The sequence below is a fragment of the Gallinula chloropus genome (assembly GCF_964237585.1).
Source record: "Gallinula chloropus genome assembly, chromosome: 6".
NCBI lineage: Eukaryota > Metazoa > Chordata > Aves > Gruiformes > Rallidae > Gallinula > Gallinula chloropus.
Genome location: NC_140091.1, coordinates 26,293,390 through 26,321,276, shown reverse-complemented (window position 1 = coordinate 26,321,276; position 27,887 = coordinate 26,293,390). Strand labels below are relative to the sequence as shown.

Genomic DNA, 27,887 nt, shown 5'->3' with positions numbered 1-27,887 from the left:
TGTTCCAGTTAATCTGTATTTGAAAGCAAATCAAGCAGGAGGAAGGCACATTGTTCCGGCATAGGTATCAGGATAGTCTGTACCCTGATGAGAACTGGGATTGTTTGAATTACAAGGCAGCAGATGGTAATTTCATCCCTTGACACTGCTGTTTACAAGGTAAAACAAACACGTAGTAACAACTTCTTGCTGGGCTTGTTCTGTATCACCATCAGATAAAATGAGTCTCCTGAGAAGTGCCGTGTGTTTAAAAGTTCACCTATTGGTACTTGAAAAGTGCGTTATCAAACCTTGGAGGAGTTTGCAGTGTTTTAATTGGCTGGCTCTTTCAAAAAAACCAAAAAACAAACCAACTAAAAACCAAAAAACCACCCCAAAACCTCTATGTTTCTAATTGGAGTAGCTTAAAACCAAACCAAAATCTTGAAGGCTTGAGGTGTGAATTTAGAGAGTTGTGTTTTGCATCGAGAGGAATTTGAATCTGTGACTGTTGTAGAGAAGGACCTAAACGGGTCTATTGGGAAAGGTTACCATGGCAGACCCCAAAGCAGCACCGCTCAAAGAACTTCTAAAACATCTGGCTCAGCCCAAGCTTTTGAGTGCCTCTTGCTGAGCAAACAGGTACAGCATGAGGAAAGTCACGTTGGCGCATTGACCCAGAGCTTTGCTTACCAAAGCCACCCAAATCATTGCTTGTCCTGGTGGGTTTTGTGTGGGCGTCTCGAGAGAAAAACGTTTTCCAACTGTTCATCTTTCTCTGTTGAACAGCTGGGAAATCTCTCTCTGTTCCTAAGTGTTCTGGGAGCTGTGAGATTCATCCTGAGCTGTTTGTAAGGCAGCATGCCCCGTGAGTGAGGTTGAAAAAGAATTTCAAATCACTGCTACAGCTGATTTCATTTAGCATAACAAAAACCTTCCATGGCTTGAGCCAAATGTCTCTAATCTATGAAGCAAACAAACCCTCCAACAACAAGAACTTAGTGAGAAGTTGATACTCAGTCTCCTTTTTCTGTCAGTAAATGTGAGGCACAGAAAATTGATGCGCAGCTTTTGGCTTGGGTCATAAATGGCTGGGTGCCACAGGCACGGTGCTTTATAGCTGCCAGGGGTCTTGCTTTAAATGCTCTTTTTCTCTGTGGTAGTCAGATGACCTTTAAATGTGTGCAGGTCTGTCTCTTCTAACACAATTTTTTTTAATCATGTGAGCATATTTCTCAGTCAATAAATGAGCTTTAATTACCTTCCACATCTGTTTTCTTCATTTACCAGTGAACAGAATTATCTTGTACTTATGTTGAACTGCAGATTCTTGGTGGAGTCTTATTTGCATTTAAAGTTTGTATTTTAATAGTGCTTAAAGATAGTGATAAATAAAATAAAAACCCTGCTCCAGAACCTTTTCTTCATCCCCCTTCCCATCTCCCCTTTCCCTCCCTGCTTTCACATCATGTAGGAATGCAGAGTAGAAAAGGAAACTGGCTTCAGAGGCAGTATCTGACCGAGGAATGTGGGTCATAAATCTGAAAGTGGAAGGAGCAAAGCAGGAAGAGAATCCTGCGTGGTGGAGCTCTTCAGGCAGACTGGTGCTTGTGGAAGTAGCAAGTACATAGCAGTGGGGGAGCTTAGGTCAGAAAATGGTACACGAGTAACAAGATCATGGCAGGGTAAAAGACTATGTCGAGAAATACAAAGGTGAGGAGAATCCAATGCTGTGTAAGAGTTTGTGAGCTTTTTCTTTTCTGCCAGCCTCTTCCCAGTCAGCCTTTGATAGGGAGAAGAATGCTCAGTAACACATGAAGTGCTAATATATATATATATACACACACACTAATTTACACATACATGTTTGACTTGCCTGGACTACTTTCATGCCTAAAATGAAGCACATGAATTCTTTCATGTGTTGAGTAGTGTCAGAAGGAGAGAACGGTCTGAGCTGTCACATGAATAAGGTTTGATGAGGAAGAAGAAGCAGTTGCTGTCCTGTTTATATTCTCAGTAGGCATTTACCAAAAAGCAAGAGTTTTAATTTTAAACCAAGAGGCTCTGAGACCTGGTTTTGTTGGTTTTAGCTGAACAAACTCCAGCAAAGAAACCTTTAGGCCCTGAAGCTTGGTCTTGATGCACGATTTGTTATTGATAATGCTTTGGAATTATTTCTTTTGTCAAGTAGCTCAGAAAATCTTGTCACAGTGGTCTATCACACTCTGGGCTGTAGGACACCTTTTTTTCCCCAAAAAGCTACTTCTCTCAGGCCTGACCTTTGACTGCTGCCCATTTTACCTCCTGTGCAATGCTTTTATTTTAGATCCTTGCCAAAATGGAGCTTCGTGTGTGGATGGGATAAACTCCTTCTCATGCATCTGCCTGCCTGGTTTTCATGGAGATAAATGCCAGACCGACACCAACGAGTGCCTGAGTGAACCGTGCAGGAACGGAGGCACCTGCACCCACTATGTCAACAGCTACACGTGCAAGTGCCAGCCTGGGTTTGAGGGAACCAACTGTGAGAACAACATCGATGAATGCACTGAGAGGTGAGAGAGCTTCGCTCTGCTGATGCACTGCAGAGCCACAGCTTGTCATCTGTCCTACTCAGAAGCAGTTTTTAAGGATCTGGATTTGTTACCCTGCCTTTTGTCGCCAAGATGTGCTTGTGATTAATGCAGCAAACACTTGCTTACCTTGTGGAGGACACCAGTTGACAGAGAGTTGCCTGTCAAAGCCGGTCTTCAGTTTGCATGGCAAGCTAGAGACTAAGTTCCAGGGCAGGAGGAATATCACAGTGTTTAACAATCATTAGGATGGGAACAGATGCTAGCTTATTCAAACGTTTCTAGTTTTATGGCACTGCTATCATATAGGGGAGGAGAAATAATTGATTGGTCCTGAACAGTTCCTATGCTGGGAAATACAAAGGCTGCAGAAATGGAAGCAGCGGCCGACTCTCAGAAGGGCAGCAAAATTAAATTCGCTGAGCTGAGTTACTGACTGCAAGTAACACGAAGAAGCAACCAGGAGGAACACTAAATCCACAGATTCTCTGCTGAAAAGGTTTAGTCATCGAAGACCTTTTAATGCTCACAAATTGGATGTGGTTTAGCAATGTTGAGAGAAAACCCAAGGTCATTCTAAGGGGGTGAGGCATGGAACCGAGTTAAAATGCTCAATGGCTGGTCCTTCTATAACTGCCTTACTTGATAGATGTAAAAGCTCTTTGAGCATTAACCCTGGGTATCCATCATCTGCCTGCATATTTATTTTAAGCTTTGGTAGGATTAACATAAAGAACTCCAGATTCTCATGGAAACAATTTGTAATAAAGCTCGAATTGGTTAAAAAAAATAATTAAACCCCAGCCTGTTCTAGTCTAGTTAACAGAAACAAATAAGGTGCCTAAATGTGGAGCTCTTGGTGTTCTCATGTGTTTTCTGCACACAAAGGAAAGAACTTTCTTATCTTTTATAAAATTGCATTTGCGGGGGAGGAAGTATTTTAACATCTTTTGCTTAAGAACAGGATTCCGCCACTGATGAGGGTGTGTTTAATTTGCACAACAGTTGTTTAATCAAGTGAAGTATGCTGGGTGTTTTGAGGTTCCTCCTGTTTTTGTTTATTGGTCAGGACAGAAACCAGTCTTGCAGGAATGAATGAGGGATGTAGCAATTCTTCACACTCTGCCAAGCTAAACCAGTCGCACCTTCTCAACTAAAATTCACTGAGCTGTACTTAGGAGCGCCTCGGTGGTTGGCTAATTTGAATTTCCTTCAAATAATTCTTGCGTGAGAAGCAGCCTATGAGAGAGTGCTGTCTTCTTTTGGAGTACCTTGATTTCAGTGAAACACACCCAGTGAGCTACAGTTCCTCTGTCTTCTCAGCCTTGTTTTGCCAGGAATGTAAACAGTAGTTTTTGGAAAACAGGATTCAGCCCAGGAGGCAGCAGAGAATCTCTGATAAAGAGGTTAATGTTGACATCTCTACTGCAGTCGCAGTCAGAATTTAGATACTTAAAACTTGCCCTGGAAGTTCAGGGAGGTGAGTCAGTGGCTTCTCTCATGAAAGTACCCTTTGACGGTGCACAGGGCAGATAGCAGGCATGAATCTGGTTTGAGAGCTTTATCAGACTGATTATCTTGAGACTGATCTGGGGTTATTTTCGGAGGAGCGGGAGTTTCCTGGCAGGCATTTCTTTAGAAGGCGAGAGGAGTGTGTTTTGCATGAGGCATCACTTCTCCTAACTTTCCCAGTCACTTCTCTGTATGATCAGGAGATTGGGGTGGGGTTGGGGGGCCGTAATTCCTCTGATCTGAATTCTGCCAGGGCACGTACGAGCAGTTTTACAAATCAAGGACTTCAAGTTCTCATGAGAAGAGGAGGAAGGGATTTAGCAATACCAATACTTTCACATCGTTTCAATGAAGAACATGCTTGGTTTGCATGTCATATGAACTACTTTTCCTTGAGAAAACATAGCTGTGACTCCTTTGAAGCTTTAAAAAAGGCAAATTGTTTTGTTTCTCATAATTTGTGATACATTTGTAATTTGTATAAAACATATCAGTTTGAGCAAGCCACACGCCTGCCGGGTACAATACTGTTTGTGGTCACATTGAAGCTGGGAAGATTTCATTAAATAAGTTACCTCCATCACTAATGACTCATTGAAGCCCTGCTTCACTTTCTTCACCTGCCAAGGGAAAAAGCAGTGAGCCAGAGTCCCCTCGAATTGCTGCTGTCTGGCTTATGCTTCTTTGGCAGGAATTTAGCAGTGCTCAGTAGATCCCACAAATCTGTTTCTTCTCTCTCAGGAATTTAGCAGTGTTCAGTAGATCCCACAATCTGTTTCTTCTCTCTCATTTCAGGGATGCTTACGTGCTGGTGAGTTAATTGCATGTTGTCTCAGTTTACCTTTGTTCTCTCTCCGTTGCAGCTCCTGTTTCAATGGAGGTACTTGTGTAGATGGGATCAATTCCTTCACTTGCCAGTGTCCCGGGGGGTTTACAGGACCCTTCTGCCTCACGGAAATTAATGAGTGCGATTCACAGCCTTGCTTGAACAAAGGCTCTTGCGTGGACAGCCCGGGCACATACCGATGTATATGTCCTCTGGGTTATACTGGGAAGAACTGTCAGGTGGGTGACGTTTCCTTGCCCGTTTTGTTTGGTTAGATGTGAGGTACCAAAGTGTGAGCTCTTGTTCCTTCAGTTCTGGCAAGAGCTTGTTTGGCTGGGTGAAAAATAAGCCCAGCACCTCTGTTTAACAGAGCAGGTGTCCCTGTTCAAAGAAATCTCTGGCAATCAAAAGTGTTTGCAAAGAGGAGAAAAATGCTGGGTTATTTATGAGGGCAGGTGTCATCAGAACTTTCCTGATCAGTTTTCTTCTCATATGAAAACCAGCTGTTGGCTTTGAAAGTGGCTATGTTGAATTGTCCTGATTGAAGGCAGAATCCTGTATTAAAAAAAACACCAAGCACACACAAACCCAGACTAAAACTCGCCGCTGTAAATGGCAGAACATCTGTCTGATATAGCAGGACCTTGACTTCACTGATCCATTTCATACAGTGAGGTGCAGCTGTTCCGGGTTGGCTGTAGATTTCTTTTCCCCAGAAGAAGCCAGAAGACATTTTGGGGCAGTAACTGATGTGGTTGTCCTATTAACAACACAGTGAAAACCTCTAGCCTTACTTGCAGACTTCAGCTTAGACAACTCAGGTTTTTCTTCAGCTGAGTGTAGGAGCTGCAAACCCATACTGCCAGTGCCCGACTGGTACCGATTAAAGTCCCCAAACTTGGCATATCGCAGTGGAAACAGAGCTCTGATTTAATTTTTCAAATCGAGAGCTTTTTATTCCACGCTCGTCAAAAGAACGAGAACGATGTGAGGCTATTTCTAGCTCTGGAACAATAAACACTATGTTGGTTTCTTTCATAAGCAGCCTGGGTGATGACATTCCAAAAAAAAACCCACAAAAAAAAATACATCTCCGAATTTCTTAACCTACTGGAAAACACAGTTTTCTAAGGATTTTGCAACCGATTTTCGTGCCAGTGTGTCTTAGTAAAAGCAGTGGGTGCTGGAAGGAGCATTTTAGTGACAGTGGGGGAGGTGCTTTTCCACAAGTATGTTGCTAGACATTAAATTGTCAGGTCTGCTTCTAGGTATTGCTAATGGAGGAAGTGAATGCAAAGTAATGAAGTGATAGGAAAAAAAGCAACCCCTCTGCTACCCTAATTACGCATTCCGGGCACACCACTTCAACCTCCGTTGGGAGAGTCAGCATTGAGAGTGGTAGTAAAGTGCTGTGAAGTTCAGTAGCTCCTCTTCTCTTATGTTTGCTTTGTTTTCACTCGAGAAAAGGATTAGTGCTCCTGTCCCCAAATTAGATGTTGTGGATTCTCAGAAAGTCTGCTTTATGCTCAGAGAAGCATGACCGAAGTGTATTACTCATTTTATACAAGGAATCGGAGCTTTCTAAATTTATAAGCACTATTCAGAGCTGTATAGGAGAGATTTATAGATTGCAGCTACGCTGTAGTTCTTGTCTTAGTGGTAAACTGGCTTGACCTAATTAGCGAAGCTAAATAAGCAGCACAAAATCAGACAATGATTCATAAGTCATAGAATTTGCATGTAAAACAGTCGGGTACTCATTACAAATGCAGAACCAAGAGGCTCGGTGTTTTTCTTCTTCACGCTCAAGTACATGTGATAAAACTTAATTCCAAGTTTCTTTTTGGTTGCCTGTGAAAGCACAGATTTTTTTTTTTTTCTGCTTTAATCTTTGTGAGGAGACAGTTTGCATCTGAAAAGCAGAACTTTCTGCAATTGAAATTGCATTTTACAGCCAAAATTCAGTACTGCTTGCTTTAAAAAAAAAAAAACAAACAAGCCCTCATCCTTCCTTCAAGTCAGCTTGAAATCAATCAAATGGCCATATTACTTTGAGGGCTTTAATGCTCAAAAAGGAAATGATGGTTAGTGGCTGGTTTATATTAGGTCAGACAATTATTTTGGGTCCTTAATCCACTTTCATATCATGATTTGCTGAGTTTTAGTCTCTTTGTTTGGAAATTGGTTTTATTTCGCTGTAGGAAATCTAGAAAAGCAGTGTACTTTGTCCTGTCTTTGGCAAACTGTTGTGGGATTTCAATTGAAACGCAGAAGACAGGTGGGCTTGGAGAAACCATTCTGGGGCAAATGGGGCCAAAAGCTGGTACAGGCAGCTAATGACAAAAAGCAAAAGCGAAGATCAAAATGTGGAGACATCTGTCATTCACAAAAAGGGAACATGGTGGGGGTGGAATCTGGGAGAAGAAAGGGCAGCCATTCCTGTCAGTACCACTAATGTGGAACTGGAAGCCTAGTCTGAAGTAAAGCTGAACCTTTCCAAACCCAGCCAGCCAAAGATCCCTCTGCGTGGTAAGGTGTGAGGACCAGCTTACTCCTGAAACGATACTGCCACCTGGGGTTTACTTCCTTGTATGTTTGCAGTTTCCTGGGCATCTGGGCTCTGGAGACTGCCAGTGAAGCTCCTGCCGTAGGCTGGGGAAGCACCATCCCTTTCCTTCCAATGCCATGAGGAACCAGTTTTGCAGAGCTTCCTTTCTTTGCTTCTTGAACTTGTACTCTGAGTAGTGTTTCCTACCGCGCTTGTCATACATCGTGTTGTGAGGTTTGGTGGGTTTTTTTTCCTCTCCAGGCACTTATGGATCTGTGCAGCAAGTCTCCCTGTAAGAATAAAGGCACCTGTGTCCAGATTGGAGCCCAGACTCAATGCGTCTGCCCATCTGGCTGGACTGGCGCCTACTGCGACGTGCCCAACGTCTCGTGTCAAGTGGCAGCTTCACAAAGGGGTAAATAAGCGTCCTCTGTGCTTTAACTGCAAACGTTTCCCCACGCATCGTTGACCTGCACCTCCTTTCCACATTGGGCGTTGTTGGCAAGCCCTGGAGAGCTCTGCCTCTGGGTGGTGGGTCTCCATCACTTGTTAAGCTAGAACACACTGCAGAGTTGTTTCAGGAGGCAGGGCTGTCTTGGTTCTCCCTGATGTAAGAAGGCAGCTTCTACCATAAAAATGCCAGAAAGAGTGAAATGTTTTACAAACTCATAGAGCTTCAGGGATACTGTTTTACAGGGCCTGCCTTTTTGGAACATACAGTGGCTGTTCATGCCTCTCTGCTGATTTCCAGGCAGGTCAGGTTTAAGGCATGTAGTCCTTACACAAGAAAGGCACCTTGTAACTTGCAATCTTTTAAAGTATGTTCTCAGAGAACAGTGGCTACTATCTGAGCTATTTTGCTACGTAGGTAGTCCCACGGTGCCCCAAAGTAGCAGTCTCCTGCTTCAGATGATTTACATGTAAAAGATTTGGATTTTAATTGGATTTCTTCCTGGAAGGTGGCTTGTGGCCCAGACCAATGGACAGTATCGTGCCAATTTTCAGTTCAGGAAATCCAAACAAGCAGATTCAGTGTCAGAGGAGAAGGGTGTCGAGCTCCCACACCTTTGCAGACGTTCTAGGTGCAAGCAGCGAGCCTTTGTACCTCAGCAGTGGTATTTCAGATGTGTATTCACCGGGCAGTGGTAAAATAGTACAGCAACACATATACTTCATGCCAGAGTCGATGCTGATGATCCAAAGGGGGCAGACTTTGTTTGGAAGCCGGTTGTGGTTCTGACCCACCATAATTTAAAGAGTCACTCTACAATTTCTGAATTTCAGCTGTTCAGTTTGTTGGGTCTAGCCATCTCCATTCCTGGCTGAGCTACCCACACTGCTGGCAGGCATGTTTTATGTCCTTCCTCACCTCATTTACCTTTGTTTCAGGAGTCCCAGTGGACCAGCTGTGCCAGCACTCTGGGCATTGCCTCAACGTCGGAAACACACACCACTGTCAGTGCCATGTGGGTTACACTGGCAGTTACTGCGAGGTGCAGCTGTACGAGTGCGACTCCAGCCCCTGCCAGAACGGTGCTACCTGCCGGGATCACCTCGGTGGATACCAGTGTGAGGTAATGTGTGCTGGGTTAGGAGGAAGAGGTCTGAATGTTTAGTGTGTTGCAATGCAGAGGTATGAAAAGAAACCAGGAATGCATGCGGGGTAGTACAATAGCTACAAAGAGGGGGTAAAACCAACCTGCACCTGGAAAGAATTTCCTAGGCTGAATTGGGCTTTTAAGACTGAGTTAGAGGTGTGATCAGAAGGATGGAGGGGTGCTTGATGGCATTTGAACTCTTTGGAGAGGGAGTTCTTATTGTGAAAGTTTTTTAGCCTGAGATGTGGTTTATGTTAAAATCTATGTAGAAGGCAGTAAAGGAATGTGGTATTCTCCCTGTTGGATGGGCAAAGTATCCCTTGGCTCTTAGGGTGGGAGACGCCTTCACTCGCTTTCTGTTTCCTACACTGGATGCAGAGGAGCATAGAGCATGGGATTAAGGTATGTCAACCTTCCTAAGCTTTTCAGAGTGGCATAGAACACCTTGGAAACTCATGCTCAGAAGGAGCCAGACTCAGTGCTAAAGGGTGTCAGGATTTGATCGCTGTATTTTGCAGGAATAAAGTCACTCAGATTCAAGCACACAGTGTGCTTTTGAGTAGTCACACACTCGAGTTGTGTGGTAAGCTGGCTGTGCAGACCTTGAAGTCGCTCGTGGTGTGTAGTTACAAAGGCAGGCAGTTGTAATCTCTCCCACCGAGGGTTGGTTTTGTCTCTGTTACCCTTTCTCAGATGTCTACTAATGTATCTGTTAGGAAAAGGTTATTCACATTTATTTTTGTACTGGCAGTGTGTGCCTGGGTACCAGGGTGTCAACTGCGAGTACGAAGTGGATGAGTGCCAGTTTCAGCCCTGCCAGAACGGAGGGACGTGTATAGACCTCGTCAATCATTTCAAGTGCTCCTGCCCACCGGGAACTCGGGGTATGAAGCTCAGTGTGACTGTTGCAAGAGTGAATTTTCCTTTCTGGTTTCATGATGCAGGGTCTAAAGGGAATGTGTTATTTTCTTTGAAGAATGTTCCCAAAGTGCACTGAGTCCCTTGCTATATATATTTTGCCTTTAAAAATAAATGCCGCTTTTATTTTTCTTTCTTTCTTTCTTTTAAAGGAATGGGTCTTGGCAGGGTCCTTTGGGAATGTGTGATCTGTCTGTGGCAGTGGGGATGGACTAGAGGGCCGTTAAGGTCTCTCCCAACCCTGTCGGTTTCAATATAATAAACCCAAGGGGTTTTTTTTGGCTACGATGAAATGATTTCTGGTGTCCTTTACTTGCTTAAATGTTAGCCCTTCATTGTCCTCCATCCTGGAGTCTTTTGTGGAAAAGAAGCTCGGTGCCTCTAGGCTAACTTAAATTATTCCAGCAAATCTGAGCTCTTCTATTAAAAGCTATTCTATTTCTTTAAAAAAGGCCACAGTTGCGTAATGGTGGTTTTTGGTAAGAACGATTCCCCAGCCTGTTTAATGTCGTGTTTCTTGAAACCAAACCTTCCATTTCCTTGTTACACCAGACCTGGTGGCCCTGACATTTTAACCCAATAGTGAATGCTCTCTCACTTGACTTTAAAAAAAAAAAAAGTAGTTTATTTCTCAAGTCAGTTAAAGGTTTTGCATTCCTCTGAACTTCCTTTTTCTTTCCGAAGTGTGTCATCTCAATATAGGCAAAATCTCCAGATGTGGGTCAGCTAGAACTTGCAGTCTGGGTTCACAGAGTAAATTCAAGTACAGTTATAAAATAATCCAATATATTCGCCTCCTGCCCTTGCATATTACCAGTTCATTCACTTTAGTGTGGCTGTCAGCCGTCTCCCCGGTCTGTGTTTGTTTCATCGTAAATCATTGCATTAGCAGTTCTTTGTGGATTGTTCTTAATTTGGTCCTCAGTTTACAAAAGAAGTTGCTTCTTCCATCTCTGCATCGAGTTGTGCATTTATTTACCAGTTTCTGCATTGCCAGAATTTCTGGGTTGTACTAAAGCACCCACCCTCCTCAGAGAGGTGCCAAACGCCCAGCTTTTAATTCTGTTGTCTTTATTTGCTGAGATGAATTACTTTTTGGATGTTACTTGTTTTTTTATAAAATGAATTAGAGAAGATTTGATACAATTACTTGTGACATTAAGACTTAACTTCTGTCCCTGGCCCGGTTTGAAATGAATTCTTTACTGATGCCACTGTAAGCATCCTCCATGTTTAGGTGAATGACTTTATTCACTCTGGGTTGAATCGACTGTATTAACAGACAGAACTCCTCATTAACAGACAGAACTCCTCGCTCAGCTTTACCCTCTGCTGTCCCTTTTATCTGTTAAGTGGTGTGCTGGAGGCAAATCAGAGCCAGAGCCAGATGTTGTCTCTTGAAAGGGAAGCCCATCAGGAGGGGGAGAAGCTGCCATCCCTGGCCCATGTCAAGAGTTTACTGTAGGTCCCCAGAGGTCAGACTGCAGGAACAGTGTGCCAGCCAGGAATCTGTGTTATCACCACCACTGTCCTGGTGGTTTAACATTACTTGTTGAAATCCTGTTGCTACAGGCACTCTTTGCTGCCTTTTGGGGTTGCCACCGAGTGAAACGAATGATGGGAAGCGAGGATGGCACGGGGCGCTCTGGCTGTGTTCAGGCACAGGGCTACACCAAGTGTGTCTTTTTTTGGGTTGGTTTTGTGTTTTAAATCAATGACTTAATTTAAGTCAAGCATGAAAGCTGCTAAATACCAGTATGACCTACCATTGAGAGCAGGCTGGATCTAAACCACATGCTCCCTCAGTCTGCTCTGAGGCTGGCTGAGTGTGTGGGGTATGGATCGCATTAGGCTGGGATCGTTACCCATTTCTATTTGGGGCTGTGTCTGAAGCAGTCTTAAAACTTGACGAGCAGTGCAGGAAATAAAGGCTGTAACATCACATCCTCAAATTGTTACTTTTTACTGTCTTGACAGGCCGTTTCTGTGAGGAGAACGTGGATGACTGCGTGTCAGACTCAGGAGTGCCCCGCTGCTTTAATGGAGGGCAGTGCATCGACCAGATTGGGGGCTACAGCTGCCTCTGTCTCCCAGGCTACGCGGGCGAGCGATGCGAGGGAGATATCAACGAATGCCTCTCTAATCCTTGTAACCCTCGTGGAAGTCTGGACTGTGTTCAGCAGATAAATGATTACAAGTGCATCTGTCGTAGCGCTTTTACTGGTGAGTAGTCATAAACATGCTTCCAATTTCAGAGTGGTACCTTGAAAAATGGTCATTCTTTCCCTTCCTGGCAGTCGTCTCATCTAGTCACTTCCCGTTACGATATCTGACTGTTTCTCCACACCATGTCTTGCTTTTTAAACCAATCTATCTTGTTAAACCTTCTAAGAAATTTGGCTTCCAGAGTTGTCTCAGACAAAGGAATCTCCTGAGACACTTGGCTGCCAGGACATTTTTCTGTGGTACTTTTCTCTCCCCTTCATTATCCCACGTTTCTAATATTGGAAGCATAACCGTTCACGTGTCAGCTTCTTTATGGCTCTTTTGCAAGGCAGCACATGAATTTTCTCTATAAATCAGTGTCACGGTATCCATAATGAACTTTTGGCCTCCTTTTCTACGCTTTGCTCCCTTCCTCCCTCATGTTGGTGACGTGGTCAGGGTGGGATACTCTGAGCATGGACAGACTGTAAATTCCTGACTTAGCGATGGGATCCCTCCACAGTACAACTTTGTGTTTCACACTGCGTGAGCTTATGTCTCACTCTCTCTAGATCTCATTGTTAGCGCTGCTGCTGTTCTGCTCTCTGCCTCCCACGGGGCCCAAGTTTGGGTTAATAGTCTCCAGATGTGTCTTAACTTTCAGCTTTCCAGATTCCATGTCAGTTTAACGTCTCATGCATTCAGTTTTCCTCTGGTAAAACCTTTCACTTTCCTGCTTACCAGTGACCTTCCCTGCGTATATGACCTTCCCACCGATAGTTACTACTCTTTGATTTTTTTTCTTTAAAATCTAAAGATGGTGTGGTTTTCCACCAAATTCATGGTGCAGATGCAAAGAAATCACAGGGCCTTACATTCAAAGGATTCATGTGGTAGTTTTTGAATGCATTAGACTGACGCAAGAAGTCTCTTAAAGAGCAGAGCCAGGCTAGCTAGTGGAACCACTGGTGCAGGTCATCAGATAGATTCATAATTAAATCTGTTTTATTATCCTTACATTTAGGTATTACGCCTCATGTTGCTTCTGGCTCTCTTGGAAGGGCTGCTGGAGCTTGTGGCGTGGGGAGTGCAGACCCGCAGCACGCTAGGAGAGCCACTGCATCCCAGACACAAAATCTGTCTGGAAACATTAGGCTCAGAGGGGGAGCATGCTGCTTCCTCTAGCTGTTTGTCAGCTGCACATCCACATTGACCCATCTGCCGGGGAAGGGCCAGGCTGGCTTTGCTGTGGTTTGTGATGGATAGGATGCCAGGATTCCGTGGGCCACCCTGCCCTGTCTGCCCTGCCTGCAGGCACTAAGTCTCGGCTGCACATGTGTGGAGGCTGCTATTCATCTCTTCCTAGGGGATCCAAGTCATGCTTAGGTCATCTTCAGCTTTTCAAAGTCTGGTGTCAGAGGCAGACACTGGGAGTTGCTGCAAATGATAGTTCAGTGAGACCTCTCTCCAGCTGATGGCTCTGAGGAGGGTCTGCTCGCTTGTCCTATTTACACACGTCACATCTGGTCCTGAGGGTCGTTCATTCGTGGTTAGAGCATGGTTTGCCTTTGGACTCATTGAGCATTTGCCAAAAAGTTAAGGGTTTTAGGAGCCCCCAGATTGATGTGGTACAGCACCTTCAGCCTCTGTGCCTGACTGACTTGGGGGTGACAGCAGCAGCAAATTCCTTCTGCCTGCTGGGTTGCGCATGTTCTTGAGGAGGCAGACAAGATGGGCTGTCTCCAAATACACCCTGTGGATTCCTCTACTGCTTCTTGGGCAGCTACTTAGTGAGCACATAGTCAGTTATCTAAAGGGATGTTTCTCCCCAGTGTGTTAGGCTCGTTGGCTGTTCACTGGAGTGTTTTGCTTTGTGATGGTGTTTTGACGTGGTGTGTGCACACACGTTTCTCTGCTCTCTTCTCAGGTCGTCACTGTGAGAGCGTGATAGACGTGTGTCCCCGGAAGCCTTGTCAGAACGGAGGTACCTGTGCTGTTGCCAGCAATATGCCGGATGGGTTCATCTGCCAGTGTCCTCCGGTAAGCACCGTGTCCTGAAATGGGATTGCTGCCTCAGCTGTAGAGTTCTCCACCTACAGTCTCACTAGCTTCACTGGTCCACTCTAGGTGAAGGTTACCTCCTCTGTACTATTTGCAACGCTGTGTCCTCAGACACTCTACCCACATCCTTTAGATTATCTACTTGTCTGGGAAACCCAGGGCTTCCATGTGCCCTGGGAAAGTGATGCTGCCTGTTCTTACCCCAACCGATTCTGCTGTGCAGGCAGAGAGAGATGGCTTTTCCATCTTAAAGCTAGCATTTAATTTTGACCTTTTTTGGTTTGTGCTAACCTGTGTTCTCTGTGCTTACTGCAAGACTCCCCTTGTTCATGGCTCTTCTGAAGTCCCTTTCAAATTTTAACTGAGCCTTGGAAGTTCCTAGTTTATCCCTGAGGCTAGACCCAGAAAATCATGGCTCCTGCAGTGAGACTAGAGGGATTAGAGAAAGGATTTGCATGTGACACCTCATCCCCAGCCCTCAGAGCGCTGAAGAATCAATTTGTGAGCTTGGTTGATGTTTTTTTATTCCCCTGTAGGGTTATTCTGGTGCAAAATGTGAGTTCAGCAGCCACAGTACTTGCGGGCAAGTGAAATGCAAGAAGGGAGAGCAGTGCATCCAGACGTCTTCTGGTCCACGGTGCTATTGCCCCAAGCTGGCTGTGGGAGAGGAGTGCCAGACAAGCACGGGCTGTGCCAGTGCCCCCTGCAAGAACGGTGGAAGCTGCCACCCTCATTCTCAGCCTCCTTACTATTACTGTCAGTGCCCTGCTCACACCCAAGGCAGCCAGTGTGAACAGCCCGTAACTCTCAGCCCGGAGCCCCGAGGATGTTTGGGTTCCCAGTGTGCGGAAAAAGCCAGAGATGGCTATTGTGATGAAGACTGTAACAGTCATGCCTGCCAGTGGGACGGAGGCGACTGCTCCCTGACAGTGGAGGATCCTTGGATCAACTGCTCCACCTCATTGCGCTGCTGGATGCTTTTCAATGGACAGTGCGACGAGTTCTGCAACACACCTGAGTGCCTGTTTGACAACTTTGAATGTCAGCAGAATACCAGAACGTGCAAGTAAGGTCACCAGTGTATCCCCTGCTAGCGCTTTCGGTTGTTGGTAGGCTTCGTGCCTGCTGCTCCCATCTCCTCCCTTGTTTCTGTTGTTGGTCCTTGCTCTTGCTGAGAGTTTGGCATCAAGGAGTTTCTGCTGCTTTGTGTATTTCTTTTTGTCTATTTTTGGAAAGAAGTTCTGAAATCGGTGTGCTACAAACAACGTTGGTAACCTGAGCAATGGTGAAGCTTTAACCTCCTTGATGGGCTTGCCTTACTTTATGTGGACATGGAAATAGGAGGCACTTCACCTTGTACTAGATTTTAATAGTACTGCCTCCTATCCTGGATTTCACTCCATACCAGCAACACCTGTGCTTTTATCCCAGATGCGTTCACTACCTCTGAATGAGTTTTCCACCTTGTCTGTCATTTGCGCTTCTTTCTCTTCAGTTATTTGTGACAAGCACTACAGCTTTGCTATGATGGTTCTCCCTTGTTGAAGCAGGAGGTGTTAGGGCTTTATCTGAGGAAACAGTGTAAGCAGTTCTCTCCCACAGGTACCAGGATTGAGCCACATGTTCTTGGCAGGGGCTCTGTGCTTCCTACTTCCACCCTGCCCCACTGCTGGGGTTATATTTTTTCTCCTTACATCCTGAATATGAATGGCCCCTAGACCCCAGGTATGCTGTGCAGGATGCATGTGTCCCATATGCTGCCTGTAACCCTTTCTGTGTTCTAGGTATGACAAGTACTGTGCAGATCACTACGCGGACGGCCGCTGTGACCAGGGCTGTAATAGTGAGGAGTGTGGCTGGGACGGTCTGGACTGTGCTGGGGACAAAGCTGAGAAGCTGGCAGATGGGACCCTCATCATTGTGGTCTTGATGCCCCCCAACGACCTGCTGAAAGACATTCGCACCTTCTTGCGCACTTTAGGAACTCTGCTGCACACCAATCTGAGAATCAAGCTGGACTCCCAGGGAAACCCCATGGTATTCCCATACTATGGGGAGAAACCAGCAGCACGGAGCAGGCGTTCGCTTGTGGTCATTCGCAAGCACAGAGAACTAGAGCAAGAGGTCATTGGGTGAGTGGCTGCCTTTGTCTTCCTCTGGCCTTGTTATGCTGGCAGCTCTCTGCGATGTTTTGGGGCTCTGGCCCATCTAGGTTTTTATGGGGACATGTAAAAGCTATTGCACCTGCCAAATTCAGTGCTGGGGTGGAAAGATTAACTTAAAAGGCTGCAGTTTAACCTAGCGCTTTGGTGAACGCTTCTCTTGCTGACTTCCATGCCCCTTTTACTGTGTGTCTCTGCAGCACCAAGGTGTTCCTGGAGATCGACAACCGTCAGTGTGCAGAGGATTCGGAGCAATGCTTTCACAACACAGAAGCTGCTGCAGCTCTCTTAGCTGCTCAGGCCATCAAGGGCATGCTGCCCTATCCTTTTGTGTCTGTCCAGAGTAAGTAGTTGCAGTGGGAAGATGGAGGAAGGCAGTCGGTAAACTTGGGCTTGCAAAATTCATGCTTGGACTGTTGATCTTGTGTCTCACTGTCCATTATGGTTTCGTGGAGCTAATTTATTCATCCCCAGTTATAGAAGTATGCATGTGTGTGCCTGTTCTGCTCTGAGAGAACATCTAGTTCGTAAGGCAGGGCATTTGCGTTTGGAGCCTAATTGTTTTAATAACCTGTAGAAGCAGGAATCTCTCATGTGCTGCAGCAGCGTGTCACACACTGCAGTGGCCTCGTCTGCACTAAAACCCATTTATGTGCTCTAAGCCATGAGTTCAATGTAAAAGGTGCCATAAGAGAAGAGGTGAGGGAGCATTCCTCCTCTGTCTGTGAGGCGTTTTCTCCTCTGGTAGTATGTAATCCCCTTGATTTCTGCTCCCCTCTCCTGCTTGTGAGGCTCGGCTGCAACCTCGTACTAGAGTGGTAATATTGCTACTTCCAGCAGGAGCGAGATCTTCAATTCAGCAGCCATATACTCTAAAAACCCTCTGAGAAACAAGCTTGGAGTGGGGAAGCCATGATGTATTCTTAGAACTCTTGCAGCAGAGCCTAAACTTGCTCAAGCTTTTGCTTGAAACACATCCCACCATAGAGACAGTGTGCTCCCTGAGAAAGGAAGGCATGTGGATTGATGATTGTTGTCTGTGCTTTAAGCTCATTGTGCTTTATCTGGACTTTTTTAGGCGAACCCTTGCTGCCACCAAAGACCCAGCTGCTTTACCTACTTGCTGTGGCAGCTTTAATCATCCTCTTAATCCTCCTCTTGGGTGTGATGATGGCAAAGCGTAAGCGCAAGCATGGTTCCCTGTGGCTCCCAGAGGGCTTCATCCTGCGCAGGGACCCCAGCAATCATAAGCGCAGAGAGCCGGTCGGCGAAGATGCTGTTGGGCTCAAGTAAGTTTGCATTTGGGCCACTGACAGTGTGTTCAGTAGTGTGTTAGGGGATTTGGGGAACGTTGAGGTTGAAATCTTTCACTAAAGGCACTGAAGTCCATAGATAAAGCTGCCTTTATAAGCTAGAACTTCTTGGGCTATTTCTCTACCTTTTAATATGTCTGTGTGGGGCAGAAGATGAGGAATCTGCTCTCCTGGTTATGTTTGATTTCTCTGACACTGTGTAGTTCAGGGGTTGGGTACTGTTTGCTTAATTTCCTCCTGGAATAGGTGAGTCATTTTTAGGTTGGTCGGTGGCAATGAACTTTCAATACATCTAGTTCAGTGTGTTAAAAACATGACCCAGAAATAATGGAAAGCTTCAAAAGAACACCACCGTGTGTGTGGGTTTTGGCTTTCCACAGAATGAGCCACATTTGAAGTTGTCAATGCATTTAATGCCACTGCTGGCTGCTGAGGCTTCTCATTTCTTGGTCCCTGGTGTGTGCAAGCTACCAAGCTTGCAAGCATCCCACCCTGGTCTCTGCTGGCTCATGTAAGTGGCAGTACTTACTGCTCAGCTGCAAAGTGATGCTTTCTCCTTGTTTGTTAGAAGTCTGTCGGTCCAGATATCAGAGGGGAACCCGGCAGATTCCGGACCAACCGAACACTGGGCAGGTGATGGAGGGCCTCAGCCAAAGAGACCAAAGGTAAGGAGCTCCAAGGCATGAATGTCACCTGAAACTGAAGCTGCTAGTGACAAATAGCTGCATAACTTCCAGAGTGTGCCCTTTGCTCAAGCCTCCCTTTTGCTTAGAGGTTTGTAACATGTAACTAATGGTACCTGAGGAGCAAATCATCAGGTTCACACTGCCATTGCAGGCCAGCAGAGAAGCAGGTAACTTCTGTTCCAGTGTGTCCCCCTGCCCAGGCCCTGCTGTGTTGAAGAGAAGGTTGACGGTGGTGTAGTATCATTCAGTTTAGGGCTGATAGCATACAGTGGGGGTGTGAAAGCTGAGAATGCCAAGCAGGGGTAGATCAAGACTCTCAGTAGCATCAAACAAACAAACAAACCAATCCACCCAAACTGAGAAAACCCCAAGAACTTTCAGTGTCTTTGGCCACTTAATGAACATTTTGAAGCAACCAATGATTTCCTGTGCTCAGTCCGAGGACCAAGCCTTGCTGCCAGAAGTTGATGAGCAGATAGACCAGCGCCAGTGGACACAGCAGCACTTGGAGGCAGCAGACGTCTGTGGGAGCACGTCGCTAGCCCTTACACCGCCTCAAGCAGATCAAGAAGTGGATGTGCTGGATGTCAATGTCCGAGGGCCAGGTCAGTACTCTGAGTGTCCGTGCGTTCTGCCAGCCAGCCACTGACCTCCCCTGTCTCTGATGGCTGGGACTGCTAACGTTTAAAAAATACATGGAGTGTTCAGGAATGCCAGGAGGAACTGTATGGTACTCAAGAAAAGCTCACGTGCGCTCCAGAAAAGAAAGGTGGAAAGATTAGATCATGGTCTTGTAGCACATGGAATGTCATCTAATCAGGAGAAAAAAGAGGGCACCCAGCAAGCACCTGTAGGAACTCTAGCTGTAGGTTCCCCGTTATAACAACACGTGCCCAAAAGGTGTCAGAATGCCACCGTGGCAGAAATTTGGGGTGCGTAGTTGTGCTGGAAATAACCCCCAGCTTCTCCAGCTGGGTGGCTGCGGAGATTATGCCAGGCTCTGCTGCGGACTGACTCGGCAGGGTCCATACCTGAGGTGTCTGTTACCTGGGGATGGCTTTTTCCTGACCTGGATGACTTCTGGCACACAGGGAGCGTGTACCCTGACCAGCAGGGTCAGACAGCGGTGCTGGAACCGAGCTGTGATGCAGCACACTTTTTTGGGGGGCTTTGTTTTATCTACTTGTTTGCATCTGCTGATTGAATTCATAAGGCAACAGTGCACGTTGAGGGGGGCTGCTTTAAAACAGCACGTGTGTGCACAGGCTGGCTCTCTTTCGGTCTCCAGTGACTAGGTGCAGTAAGAATCCTCTACTGCTTTTTCCAGGTGTAGGGCTAAGGCTGTGTAATACCCAAGTCCTGTGTTCTGAGGGGAGAGAATGGGCCGAGAGCTGCACCCTGGTTGGAAAAGCTGCGAGCCCGGCTCTTGTCCATATGCAGAGAGGCGATTCTGGTCCTTCTGCAATTGCTTCTTGCTGGATTTAGTGGGAAATACTCCAAATTTCATGATGACCGGACCCTGTCTCTCACTTCCCTTCTATTGTCTTTTCTGCTCGTTGACCCGTTCGCTCTCCTAAATGCAAAGCACAGGGACAGAGGAATTTCTGTGTAACGAGTGTGAGAACGTAAACCACCAGTTTCTGCCAATTTTAAGCCTTTCTTTAGTTCCCCTAATAAAGCTTCTAGTTGTGTGGCAAGGTGAAAGCTTTTCAAGTGCAGGCAGTAATGTTCTTAAGGCTTCAGACTGCTAATTTTTACGTTCACTCAGAGCTCTGCCCAACAATGGCAGTGGAATAATACTGACCTGTGAGCTGCTTTCCTGCCTTGCTGTGCAGCTTGCTGCAGGCTGCTGTAAGCTGCCCCGCTCTGCGGCACCAGAAGCAGGCAGCCAAGTTACCATTGGGGGGAGAAATCGTTTCAAAAGTTTGAGAAGCATTGGAGTGTTGGAGTAGTGAGATGGGAAGAAACAGGCCCTTCTTGAGAGTTAGTTCATCCCTGTCTCAAGCAGAATTCTCTAGAAGGCTGGGTGGCTAATGCTTCAGTAATACCTTGCTGCCCCTGATGGCACAGGGCATTGGGGCTGGCTGACGTGGGTGCAGGTGTGGGCTGGAGCCACCTGAAGTGAGGTAGATCATGGCCATGGGGATCAATGGAAACAACAGAAATCTTTCCTAGTGAGAGGAGAGGAGAGGCAACCCAGAACTACTCAGTGTCCCCCTCTCTCCATCCGGCACCTTCTGTGGTCCCTCGAGCTTGGGGAGATCTAAGAGAGTCTGGTCTCCTACAGAAGTGTCGTTTCAAGACTTTGCCTGTGGGTTCTGTACATCTCAGTTTTCAGTATGTTGTTTCTGCAAGGAGTTCTGTAGTGGTACCTGTCAGTTGAACTTCTGGATCTACCATCCCACTCCAGGTTTTAGATTTACTTTAGGGGTTGTCTTCTTGAAAGGCAACAAACGAAGACTCCCTGTAAAAAGCTGTCTCCCCACACTGTTCTTTCTCTGTGCCCCCCTGGGTGGGGAGCACATTCTTTTCACTGGACTTACTGTGAGTGTGTAACCAGGGTAATGCAATTATAGGCAGAACTGGTAACACCAGCTATAATTAAAACTGATTAACTGTCCACATTATATGGCCCTCTTTTTAAGTTACTGAAACTTGAGTGGTTCAGGCTTGGAATTTTCCATGGTGCATGTCTGCCTCCAGCTGGATCCTTTCAGGTTCTTTTCCAGCAATTTTGGAGAACAAGCTGGAAGGAGGAAAAAAGACATTTTGTCCACTGCTTTATTAATTTATTTACTTCTAGCAGTTCATCCAGCACTTAATTGTGTTGGTCTAGCTGAATGTGCTTTTTGCAAGCCTCGTAAAAGTACCTCTGTGTGCCCAACTTCTCCAGCTGTGAAAAAAATGCTGCATGTACCCAAAAGACTTTTTGGAGGGTGGCAGCTAATTTTCCCAAGGATTTAACACATATTGTAGCTGTGTCCTTACAGAGGGGGTGTAGGCACGAGCCATCCAGGACCACTGCAGCGTTCGAGCAAGCAAGACCTTTCCTGCGGGTGGTTTTCCCAGGGCTGTGGCACTGGAGAAGGGGAAAGGTTTCTGTGCTCCGTCTCTCTGCTCTTTGTGTTGGGGCAGGACGAAGGAGACCACAGCCTGACTTGAATACTGAGATGCATTCATCTGGGACAAGGAAGCAGAGCCAGCAGTGGGAGGGAGAAGCACAAAAGGAAGTATATAGCCTTGGACAACAGGCAAGAGGGTCTATAGATGGGACTGGAACTTGGAACTGAACCCAGGCCCGTACGTCAACATTTTGCCGCTCTGTCCAAGGAATCCTGAGAAAGTAGCTTGGGGAAAGCCAGTGTGTCCTGTGGTGGTGAGGCACTGGGAGGAGTGTGCTGCCAGCCAGGCTGGGGACCAGACCCAGAGGGCACAGTCCCGAGCTCTGCCCCTGCTCCACACCGTGCCCTGTGGTGGAGCAATACATCTCTAGAATTTTATAAAAGTTTTGGCAGCACTCTAAAAAAAAACCACCCCCAGAGTCAGAAAGGCTGGTGATGGGGGTTTGGGAAACGGGTCTGGGCATTACAACAGGGTAATTTGGCTTTGCATCGCCTGTGCGGAATCCTCATGCTGCCATTGCACCCTGTGGTTTTCTGCAGGGCTCATGTGCTTCATTCAGCACAGGTAGGGCGCTGTAGATTAGAAGCTGTATGGACAGGGAAGCTGCTGTCTGTAGCTGCTGTCTGTAAGGTCCCCTGCTTGTCCGTGGAATAAATCAGGCAGTTCCTGAAAGATTGCCTTGAATTTCTGCTAGTGAGTCAGGCTGGAGAAGTAAATTTGTATTCAGCCTTGGAGAGCTCCTGCTGCTGTGCTGGTCCCTCCTACTTCCCAGGCGCCTGCGACATGTGTGGGTGAAGCAGGACAGTCAGTAGGCGAGTGTTAGCATCTGCAATTGGAGTCTCTGGCTTTAGGTGGTAAATATGCTATTAAGTTCTGAGTGGGCTCACACAGAAGCACTGGGTAGGTCACTGAAAACATGTGGGGTTGTTCCATTAACAAGGGTGAAGAATGAGCAGTGCTATCAAGTCTTCCTGTATCACCCTATCTGGTCAGCAGAGAGAGGAGGAGGTTCATCCAAGGGAGCCAACTCAAGTCAGAAGTCTGGAGGAGCCTTTCTTCTCCCACTGTCAACGGTCCCTGTTGGATGAATGATCCTAGCCTCAGCTTTGCCTTTGTGGATGTCCCATCAGCATGAGCCCATCACTGGAGACTCGTGGAGAGACCGGTGTTTTCCAAAGTGCTCAAGCTGTGGGGAGACTTCAGGAGCACATAGCTGTGGACAGGCCATGCTGCAGTGGAGGGGTGCATGGGAAGCAAAGCATTGCTCAGCTGTAAGGTGCTACTGGGGCAACAGTGAAAAATACTGGATTAGATCCTGTTCCCTCGTCCTGTCCTACATGATGTACTTGTGTGGAAGTGCAGTGTGTGCCTCTTTGGTTTGGCTGGGGCTCTGGCCATGGACCTTACTAAAAGCAAGAGGAGGTTGGTCCAGGCAGTCATCCTGGGGCACTTCCACCTTTGAGTGCTTGACTGTCACAACTTCATGGTCCTTTTAACAAGGACTTCAACGTGAAGTAGGTACAAAGGCTTTTGTCTGCGTGTCTCTCCAGGTTGCTGTCTGCAAAGAGCCACCAGTAATCAGGGCCTTGTTGTCCAGCAGTTTTTCTCTGTTGGTTGTTTCTTTTGCCCCAGGATGTAATCGGAACATCCACGGAAGGTTACACTTGGCCACCCAAAGTCTTTGGGTTTTATAGCTCTTGCTTCTCTCCAGGAACTTAGCTGGCCTTCATGTTTTGAGGAGGTTTTCCACCTTAGCAGCAAACGTTTCTGGTTTAAAATGATCCTTTTTATTTGAGAGGTACCCAAGTTCCCATGAGGTTGCAGTAAACATTAAAGTCCTGCTTGGAAGGAAAGCAACTTGCTAGAGCTCTGTTGGGCTTTAAGAAGAGATGACTTTGAATTAAAGCTGCTGGAGCTTGGAGGTGCTCAAGGGGAGAGGGTTGTGTCAGGGTTTCCTTTCCCCCCACCCCCGTCACTGCCAGCTTACTCTGATACCGCCTCCTGTGTTGCAGATGGGTGTACTCCGCTCATGTTGGCGTCTCTGCGTGTGGGCAGCTCCGATATTAGCGAGGACGACGAGGATGCAGAAGATTCCTCAGCAAACATCATAACGGATTTGATCTATCAAGGTGCCAACCTGCAGGCCCAGACCGACCGCACCGGGGAGATGGCCCTGCACCTGGCAGCCCGCTACTCCAGAGCGGATGCTGCGAAACGTTTGCTGGATGCCGGTGCGGATGCCAACGCGCGGGACAACATGGGACGGACCCCCCTGCACGCAGCTGTAGCGGCTGATGCTCAGGGTGTCTTCCAGGTACGACAGTCAAAGAGCCCCTTGCACAGTAGCTGTAACAATAGGAGCCTGCGCCTGAGCTGCGGTCTGTCCCCTCACAGCCCTGCTCTTGTGCTCACTGTGTGACGGCCGGGTGAAATGGTATTTTACACCCAGTTCCCTCAGGTATTGGTGGCTTGAAGAACTCAGCAGGCACAAGTGCTCTGGCATGAGTTTATGGGGTGTGTTTGCCTCTGTCGCCTGTGATCTGGGTCTTTGCAGTAGTGCTCAGGCTGCGTTTGCATTATAAAGCTTCTCTGGAGTTTCTGCCAGACCCTCTGTTTTGGTCTGTAGCAGTACTGAAAGAAAACAATCCCATCTTCCCGTGTCCTGCAGATCCTGATCCGTAACAGGGTGACAGACTTGGATGCTCGGATGAACGACGGGACAACCCCGTTAATTCTGGCTGCGCGGCTGGCTGTGGAAGGGATGGTGGCCGAGCTCATTAACTGCCAGGCAGATGTGAACGCTGTAGATGACCACGGTAATGTGAACACGGTGTACTGGGATGGGCAAATAACTGTCGTGGTGTGGGCAGGGAGAGGTGGGCTTCTCTCTCCTGGAGTATGGGCTGCTCATCAGTACTGCAGCTAAATCAGACACAAGGCTGTCTTGTGGAAGTCCTCCCAGCAGGAAAAGGCTGTTGCACTGTGGGTTGGTTAGACAGTCCTGGAAGAGAAGCAGAAGAAATGCAGGGTTGGATACGCTGGGATTTTCTGGACTGTAGATGTGATTCTATGGCTGGGTTATTTAAAAAAACAGAAATCAAAAAAATCCCAGCACAGGTGCTGGAAGTCCCACTGCACCTCGGTAACACAGGGGTGCATCACGGCACAGTTATTTCCAGAGTGCAGAGGGGACTTGAGGGCGCATTCACCTGCTGAGGGCTGCACTGCAGTTGCTCTCTTCCCCCGGGGTACTCTGTCCATCTCGGTGCTTTAGACCACAGCTCCTCAGCTTGTAAGTGACGTCGCTGGGTTTCCCTACAGGTAAATCTGCTCTTCACTGGGCTGCTGCTGTCAACAACGTGGAAGCAACACTAGTGCTGCTGAAAAATGGAGCCAACAGAGACATGCAGGATAACAAGGTATGGTTTGGGTGCACTCTGCACAACTGTGCTTCCTAACTCAGAGCACCTCTTCGGTGCTGGTAGTGATCTGTGTTCAGATCTTCTGAAATGGGTGCTTGGTGCAGGTCTTCCAAACCCCCAGGCTGTGACTGGAACTCTCCCCATGTGCTGATGCCTTGTAGGGCTTTTGATAGGGGAGAGCAGCTCTCTTCCTTGTTCAGCCTAGTCCTGGGCATTGCTGCTGTCCTGCTCTTCTTGCTGAAAAGTGATGGGGTACACAGCCAGTGGGGTGTTAGAGCACTGCAGGGAGGTTGCTGCCAGTGCTCAGCAGCTGGGGTCCGGTTATCAGAGGCAGTGGATCAGTGAATTTTAGAGCTCCCAGCAAGCCACAGCTCTTTACTGGGCTGTTTCAGTCCTTTGTACCTTTCCTTCCAAGGGCCCATGTCAGCGCAGTGCACTTTGGTGGGGTGGTTTAGACTGGGATGCTCCACTGCAACATATGAAATCATCTCCTGTCATCTGCCTTTTTTGATGGGCACCTCTGAGGGCAGGTTATGGTTGGAGTCCACTAATGCAACACTGCATTCAACAGTGCTTCCTGGGGTTGCTGTGCTGTTAAGGGGGAGTGTGAGCTCTAAGTTGCTTTCCCCGCAGTGGAGCCGCTATAAGATGTATTCTGTGTGTTTTCAGGAGGAGACACCGCTCTTCCTTGCCGCTCGGGAGGGCAGTTTTGAAGCAGCAAAAATCTTGCTGGACCATTTTGCCAATCGAGACATCACGGACCACATGGACCGCCTGCCCCGAGACGTGGCTCAGGACCGAATGCACCACGACATAGTGCAGCTCCTCAACGAGTACAACGTGGCGCACAGCCCTGCTGGGCACCCCGGTGCCATGCTGAACTCCGCCCTCTCCCCAGTCATCTGCGGCCCGAACAGGTCCTTCCTCAATCTGAAGCATGCTTCGTTAAGCAAGAAGTCGCGGAAACCGAATGCCAAAGGCATCATGCCCACGAACCTCGCCAAAGATGCGAAGAGGAGAAGGAAGAAGTCCCTCAGTGAGAGCAAAGGGCAGTTTTCGGAGAGCTCGGTGACGCTGTCGCCAGTTGATTCCCTGGAATCACCCCATGCTTTTGCCTCCGAACCCACATCATCTCCTGTGATGCCATCGCCGGGGGTGTTACACTCGTCGCCCAGCTCTCTGCTGACCGCTCCGTCTGTGCAGGCTGCACACACGATGTCCTTCTCCAACCTCCACGAGATGCAGCCCTTGGGACGCGGCTCCAGCACCGTGCTGCCATCAGTCAGCCAGCTGCTTTCGCAGCACAGAACCACCCCTCCCAATAGCGGGCTTGCCAGGCTCCGGCCAGCCAACGTTTCCACCGAGTGGATGAACCGCATGGAGGTGAACGAATCCCAGTACAACGAGATGTTTGGCATGGTGCCGCAGGTGATGCATTCGCACCCCAGCGTTCCTCAGCAGAGCGGTTTGGTTCAAGCAGATGCAAAGCACATGGGAGTGTCCAGGGAGTCTCTTCCCCCTATCATGACTTTCCAGCTGGTTCCCAAGGGTGGCATAAACCAGCCAGCGCTGCCACAGCAGGCCCAGTCAAACTGCGCCCAGAACATCGCTGGTCCTCTTAGCTCCATGTACCAGATCCCAGATTTAGCTCAGCTGCCCAGCGCCTCGTTCTCCATGGCTGCCATCCCTCAGCAGGACGGGCAAGTGGCTCAGACAGTCCTCCCGGCGTACCACCAGTTCCAGAGCTCGATGGGGAAGTACCCCACGCCTCCGTCACAGCACAGCTGCTACTCCTCGGCCACAGAACGGACTCCTAGCCACAACCGGCACTTACAAGGGGAGCACCCGTACCTGACTCCATCGCCCGAATCTCCAGACCAGTGGTCAAGCTCCTCCCCGCACTCTGCCTCTGACTGGTCTGACGTGGCAACCAGTCCCAGTAACAACCAGCGCGGGCCAGCGGCCGCTCACATGACAGAGCAGCAGCGGAACAACATGCAGGTCTATGCCTGAAGGCTGGCCGAGGTGAAGCCCAATGAAAGCGGACTCCAGAACTCATGAAGGTCTTCCAGGATGGAAATGAAGAACCATTTTAGTATCCAAGAGTCTTAATGAGCCCAGGCTGTTCTTTCCTCGGAGGGACTGTGGTCGCCACAGGCTTGTATGCTTCCATGCTAAACAGAGAACTGTAGAAGCTGGTGATGGAGAAGACCAGCTGGGTCACTTCTAACCAACGCCCGTGCATCTTGGACGCTGTCTGCACTGGATTCTCCAGTTGACTTTTAAATACGTTCCACCATTTCTCTGGGGAGACAGCTCTTCAGCTTGATGCATCTCACGGTCGTTTCTCCAGAAATTTAGCCAAAACCAGCTGTGTATCCTTATTTTGTTACTCCTTTTGTTACCCACGTAACCTGCCTCTGAAGCACCTTCTACTACTTCTCCTCGAATTCAAGTTGCCTTGTCTTGACACAGCTGAGAGCTGCACCCACATTCCTGGACCCTTCCTTCCCTTGGCCACACTCGCTCCATGGGCGAGCCAGGCTTCCCAAAAACACCTGCAAGGTCAAGAAACACCCTCCCTCATGCAGCTTCACCCTTTCCTCTTCAAGAGCCTCTGCCATGTACAGACCCACTGACGCCCCTGAGTGTTTTCACTGCCTGCCCCCAGGTATTACAAGATTATATACACGTACAGTCTCCTCTTTGGGTTCGCTTTTTTGGTTGGTTCCCCCACCCCTCCTCCTGAAAAACACGTGTCTGACCCCACCTTCCCCTGCAGTGGCTTGTAGACACTTCTCTTCCGTGTTGTACATCTTCCCTGAGACGCGCCTGACGTTCTGACACACTACCCTCCCCGTGCCAGGAGTGTCCGTGACCGCCTTCACGGGCTCCATGCCAGAAGAGATGCCCAGCGACTGATAGAGGCCTTTCAGGACACCCTTGGGACAAGCCCAA

General features: G+C 47.8%; 1 protein-coding gene across 1 annotated transcript in view; it reads left to right on the top strand.

Moving 5' to 3' along the window:
* The window catches only part of NOTCH2 (notch receptor 2), a gene marked incomplete at both ends in the record, with an annotated part of 84,376 nt that extends 57,434 nt beyond the window's left edge, over window positions 1-26,942 (top strand). Inside the window, 17 exons of the mRNA XM_084266231.1 lie at window positions 2,309-2,537; window positions 4,931-5,132; window positions 7,703-7,856; window positions 8,831-9,015; window positions 9,791-9,923; window positions 11,935-12,180; window positions 14,090-14,202; window positions 14,760-15,289; window positions 16,008-16,355; window positions 16,586-16,728; window positions 17,464-17,674; window positions 18,267-18,363; window positions 18,821-18,989; window positions 23,520-23,821; window positions 24,176-24,323; window positions 24,829-24,926; window positions 25,599-26,942. Coding sequence (XP_084122357.1) covers window positions 2,309-2,537; window positions 4,931-5,132; window positions 7,703-7,856; window positions 8,831-9,015; window positions 9,791-9,923; window positions 11,935-12,180; window positions 14,090-14,202; window positions 14,760-15,289; window positions 16,008-16,355; window positions 16,586-16,728; window positions 17,464-17,674; window positions 18,267-18,363; window positions 18,821-18,989; window positions 23,520-23,821; window positions 24,176-24,323; window positions 24,829-24,926; window positions 25,599-26,942 — 4,652 coding nt within the window. The remainder of the gene's footprint in view (window positions 1-2,308; window positions 2,538-4,930; window positions 5,133-7,702; window positions 7,857-8,830; window positions 9,016-9,790; window positions 9,924-11,934; window positions 12,181-14,089; window positions 14,203-14,759; window positions 15,290-16,007; window positions 16,356-16,585; window positions 16,729-17,463; window positions 17,675-18,266; window positions 18,364-18,820; window positions 18,990-23,519; window positions 23,822-24,175; window positions 24,324-24,828; window positions 24,927-25,598) is intronic.
* Window positions 26,943-27,887: the final 945 nt, after the last annotated feature.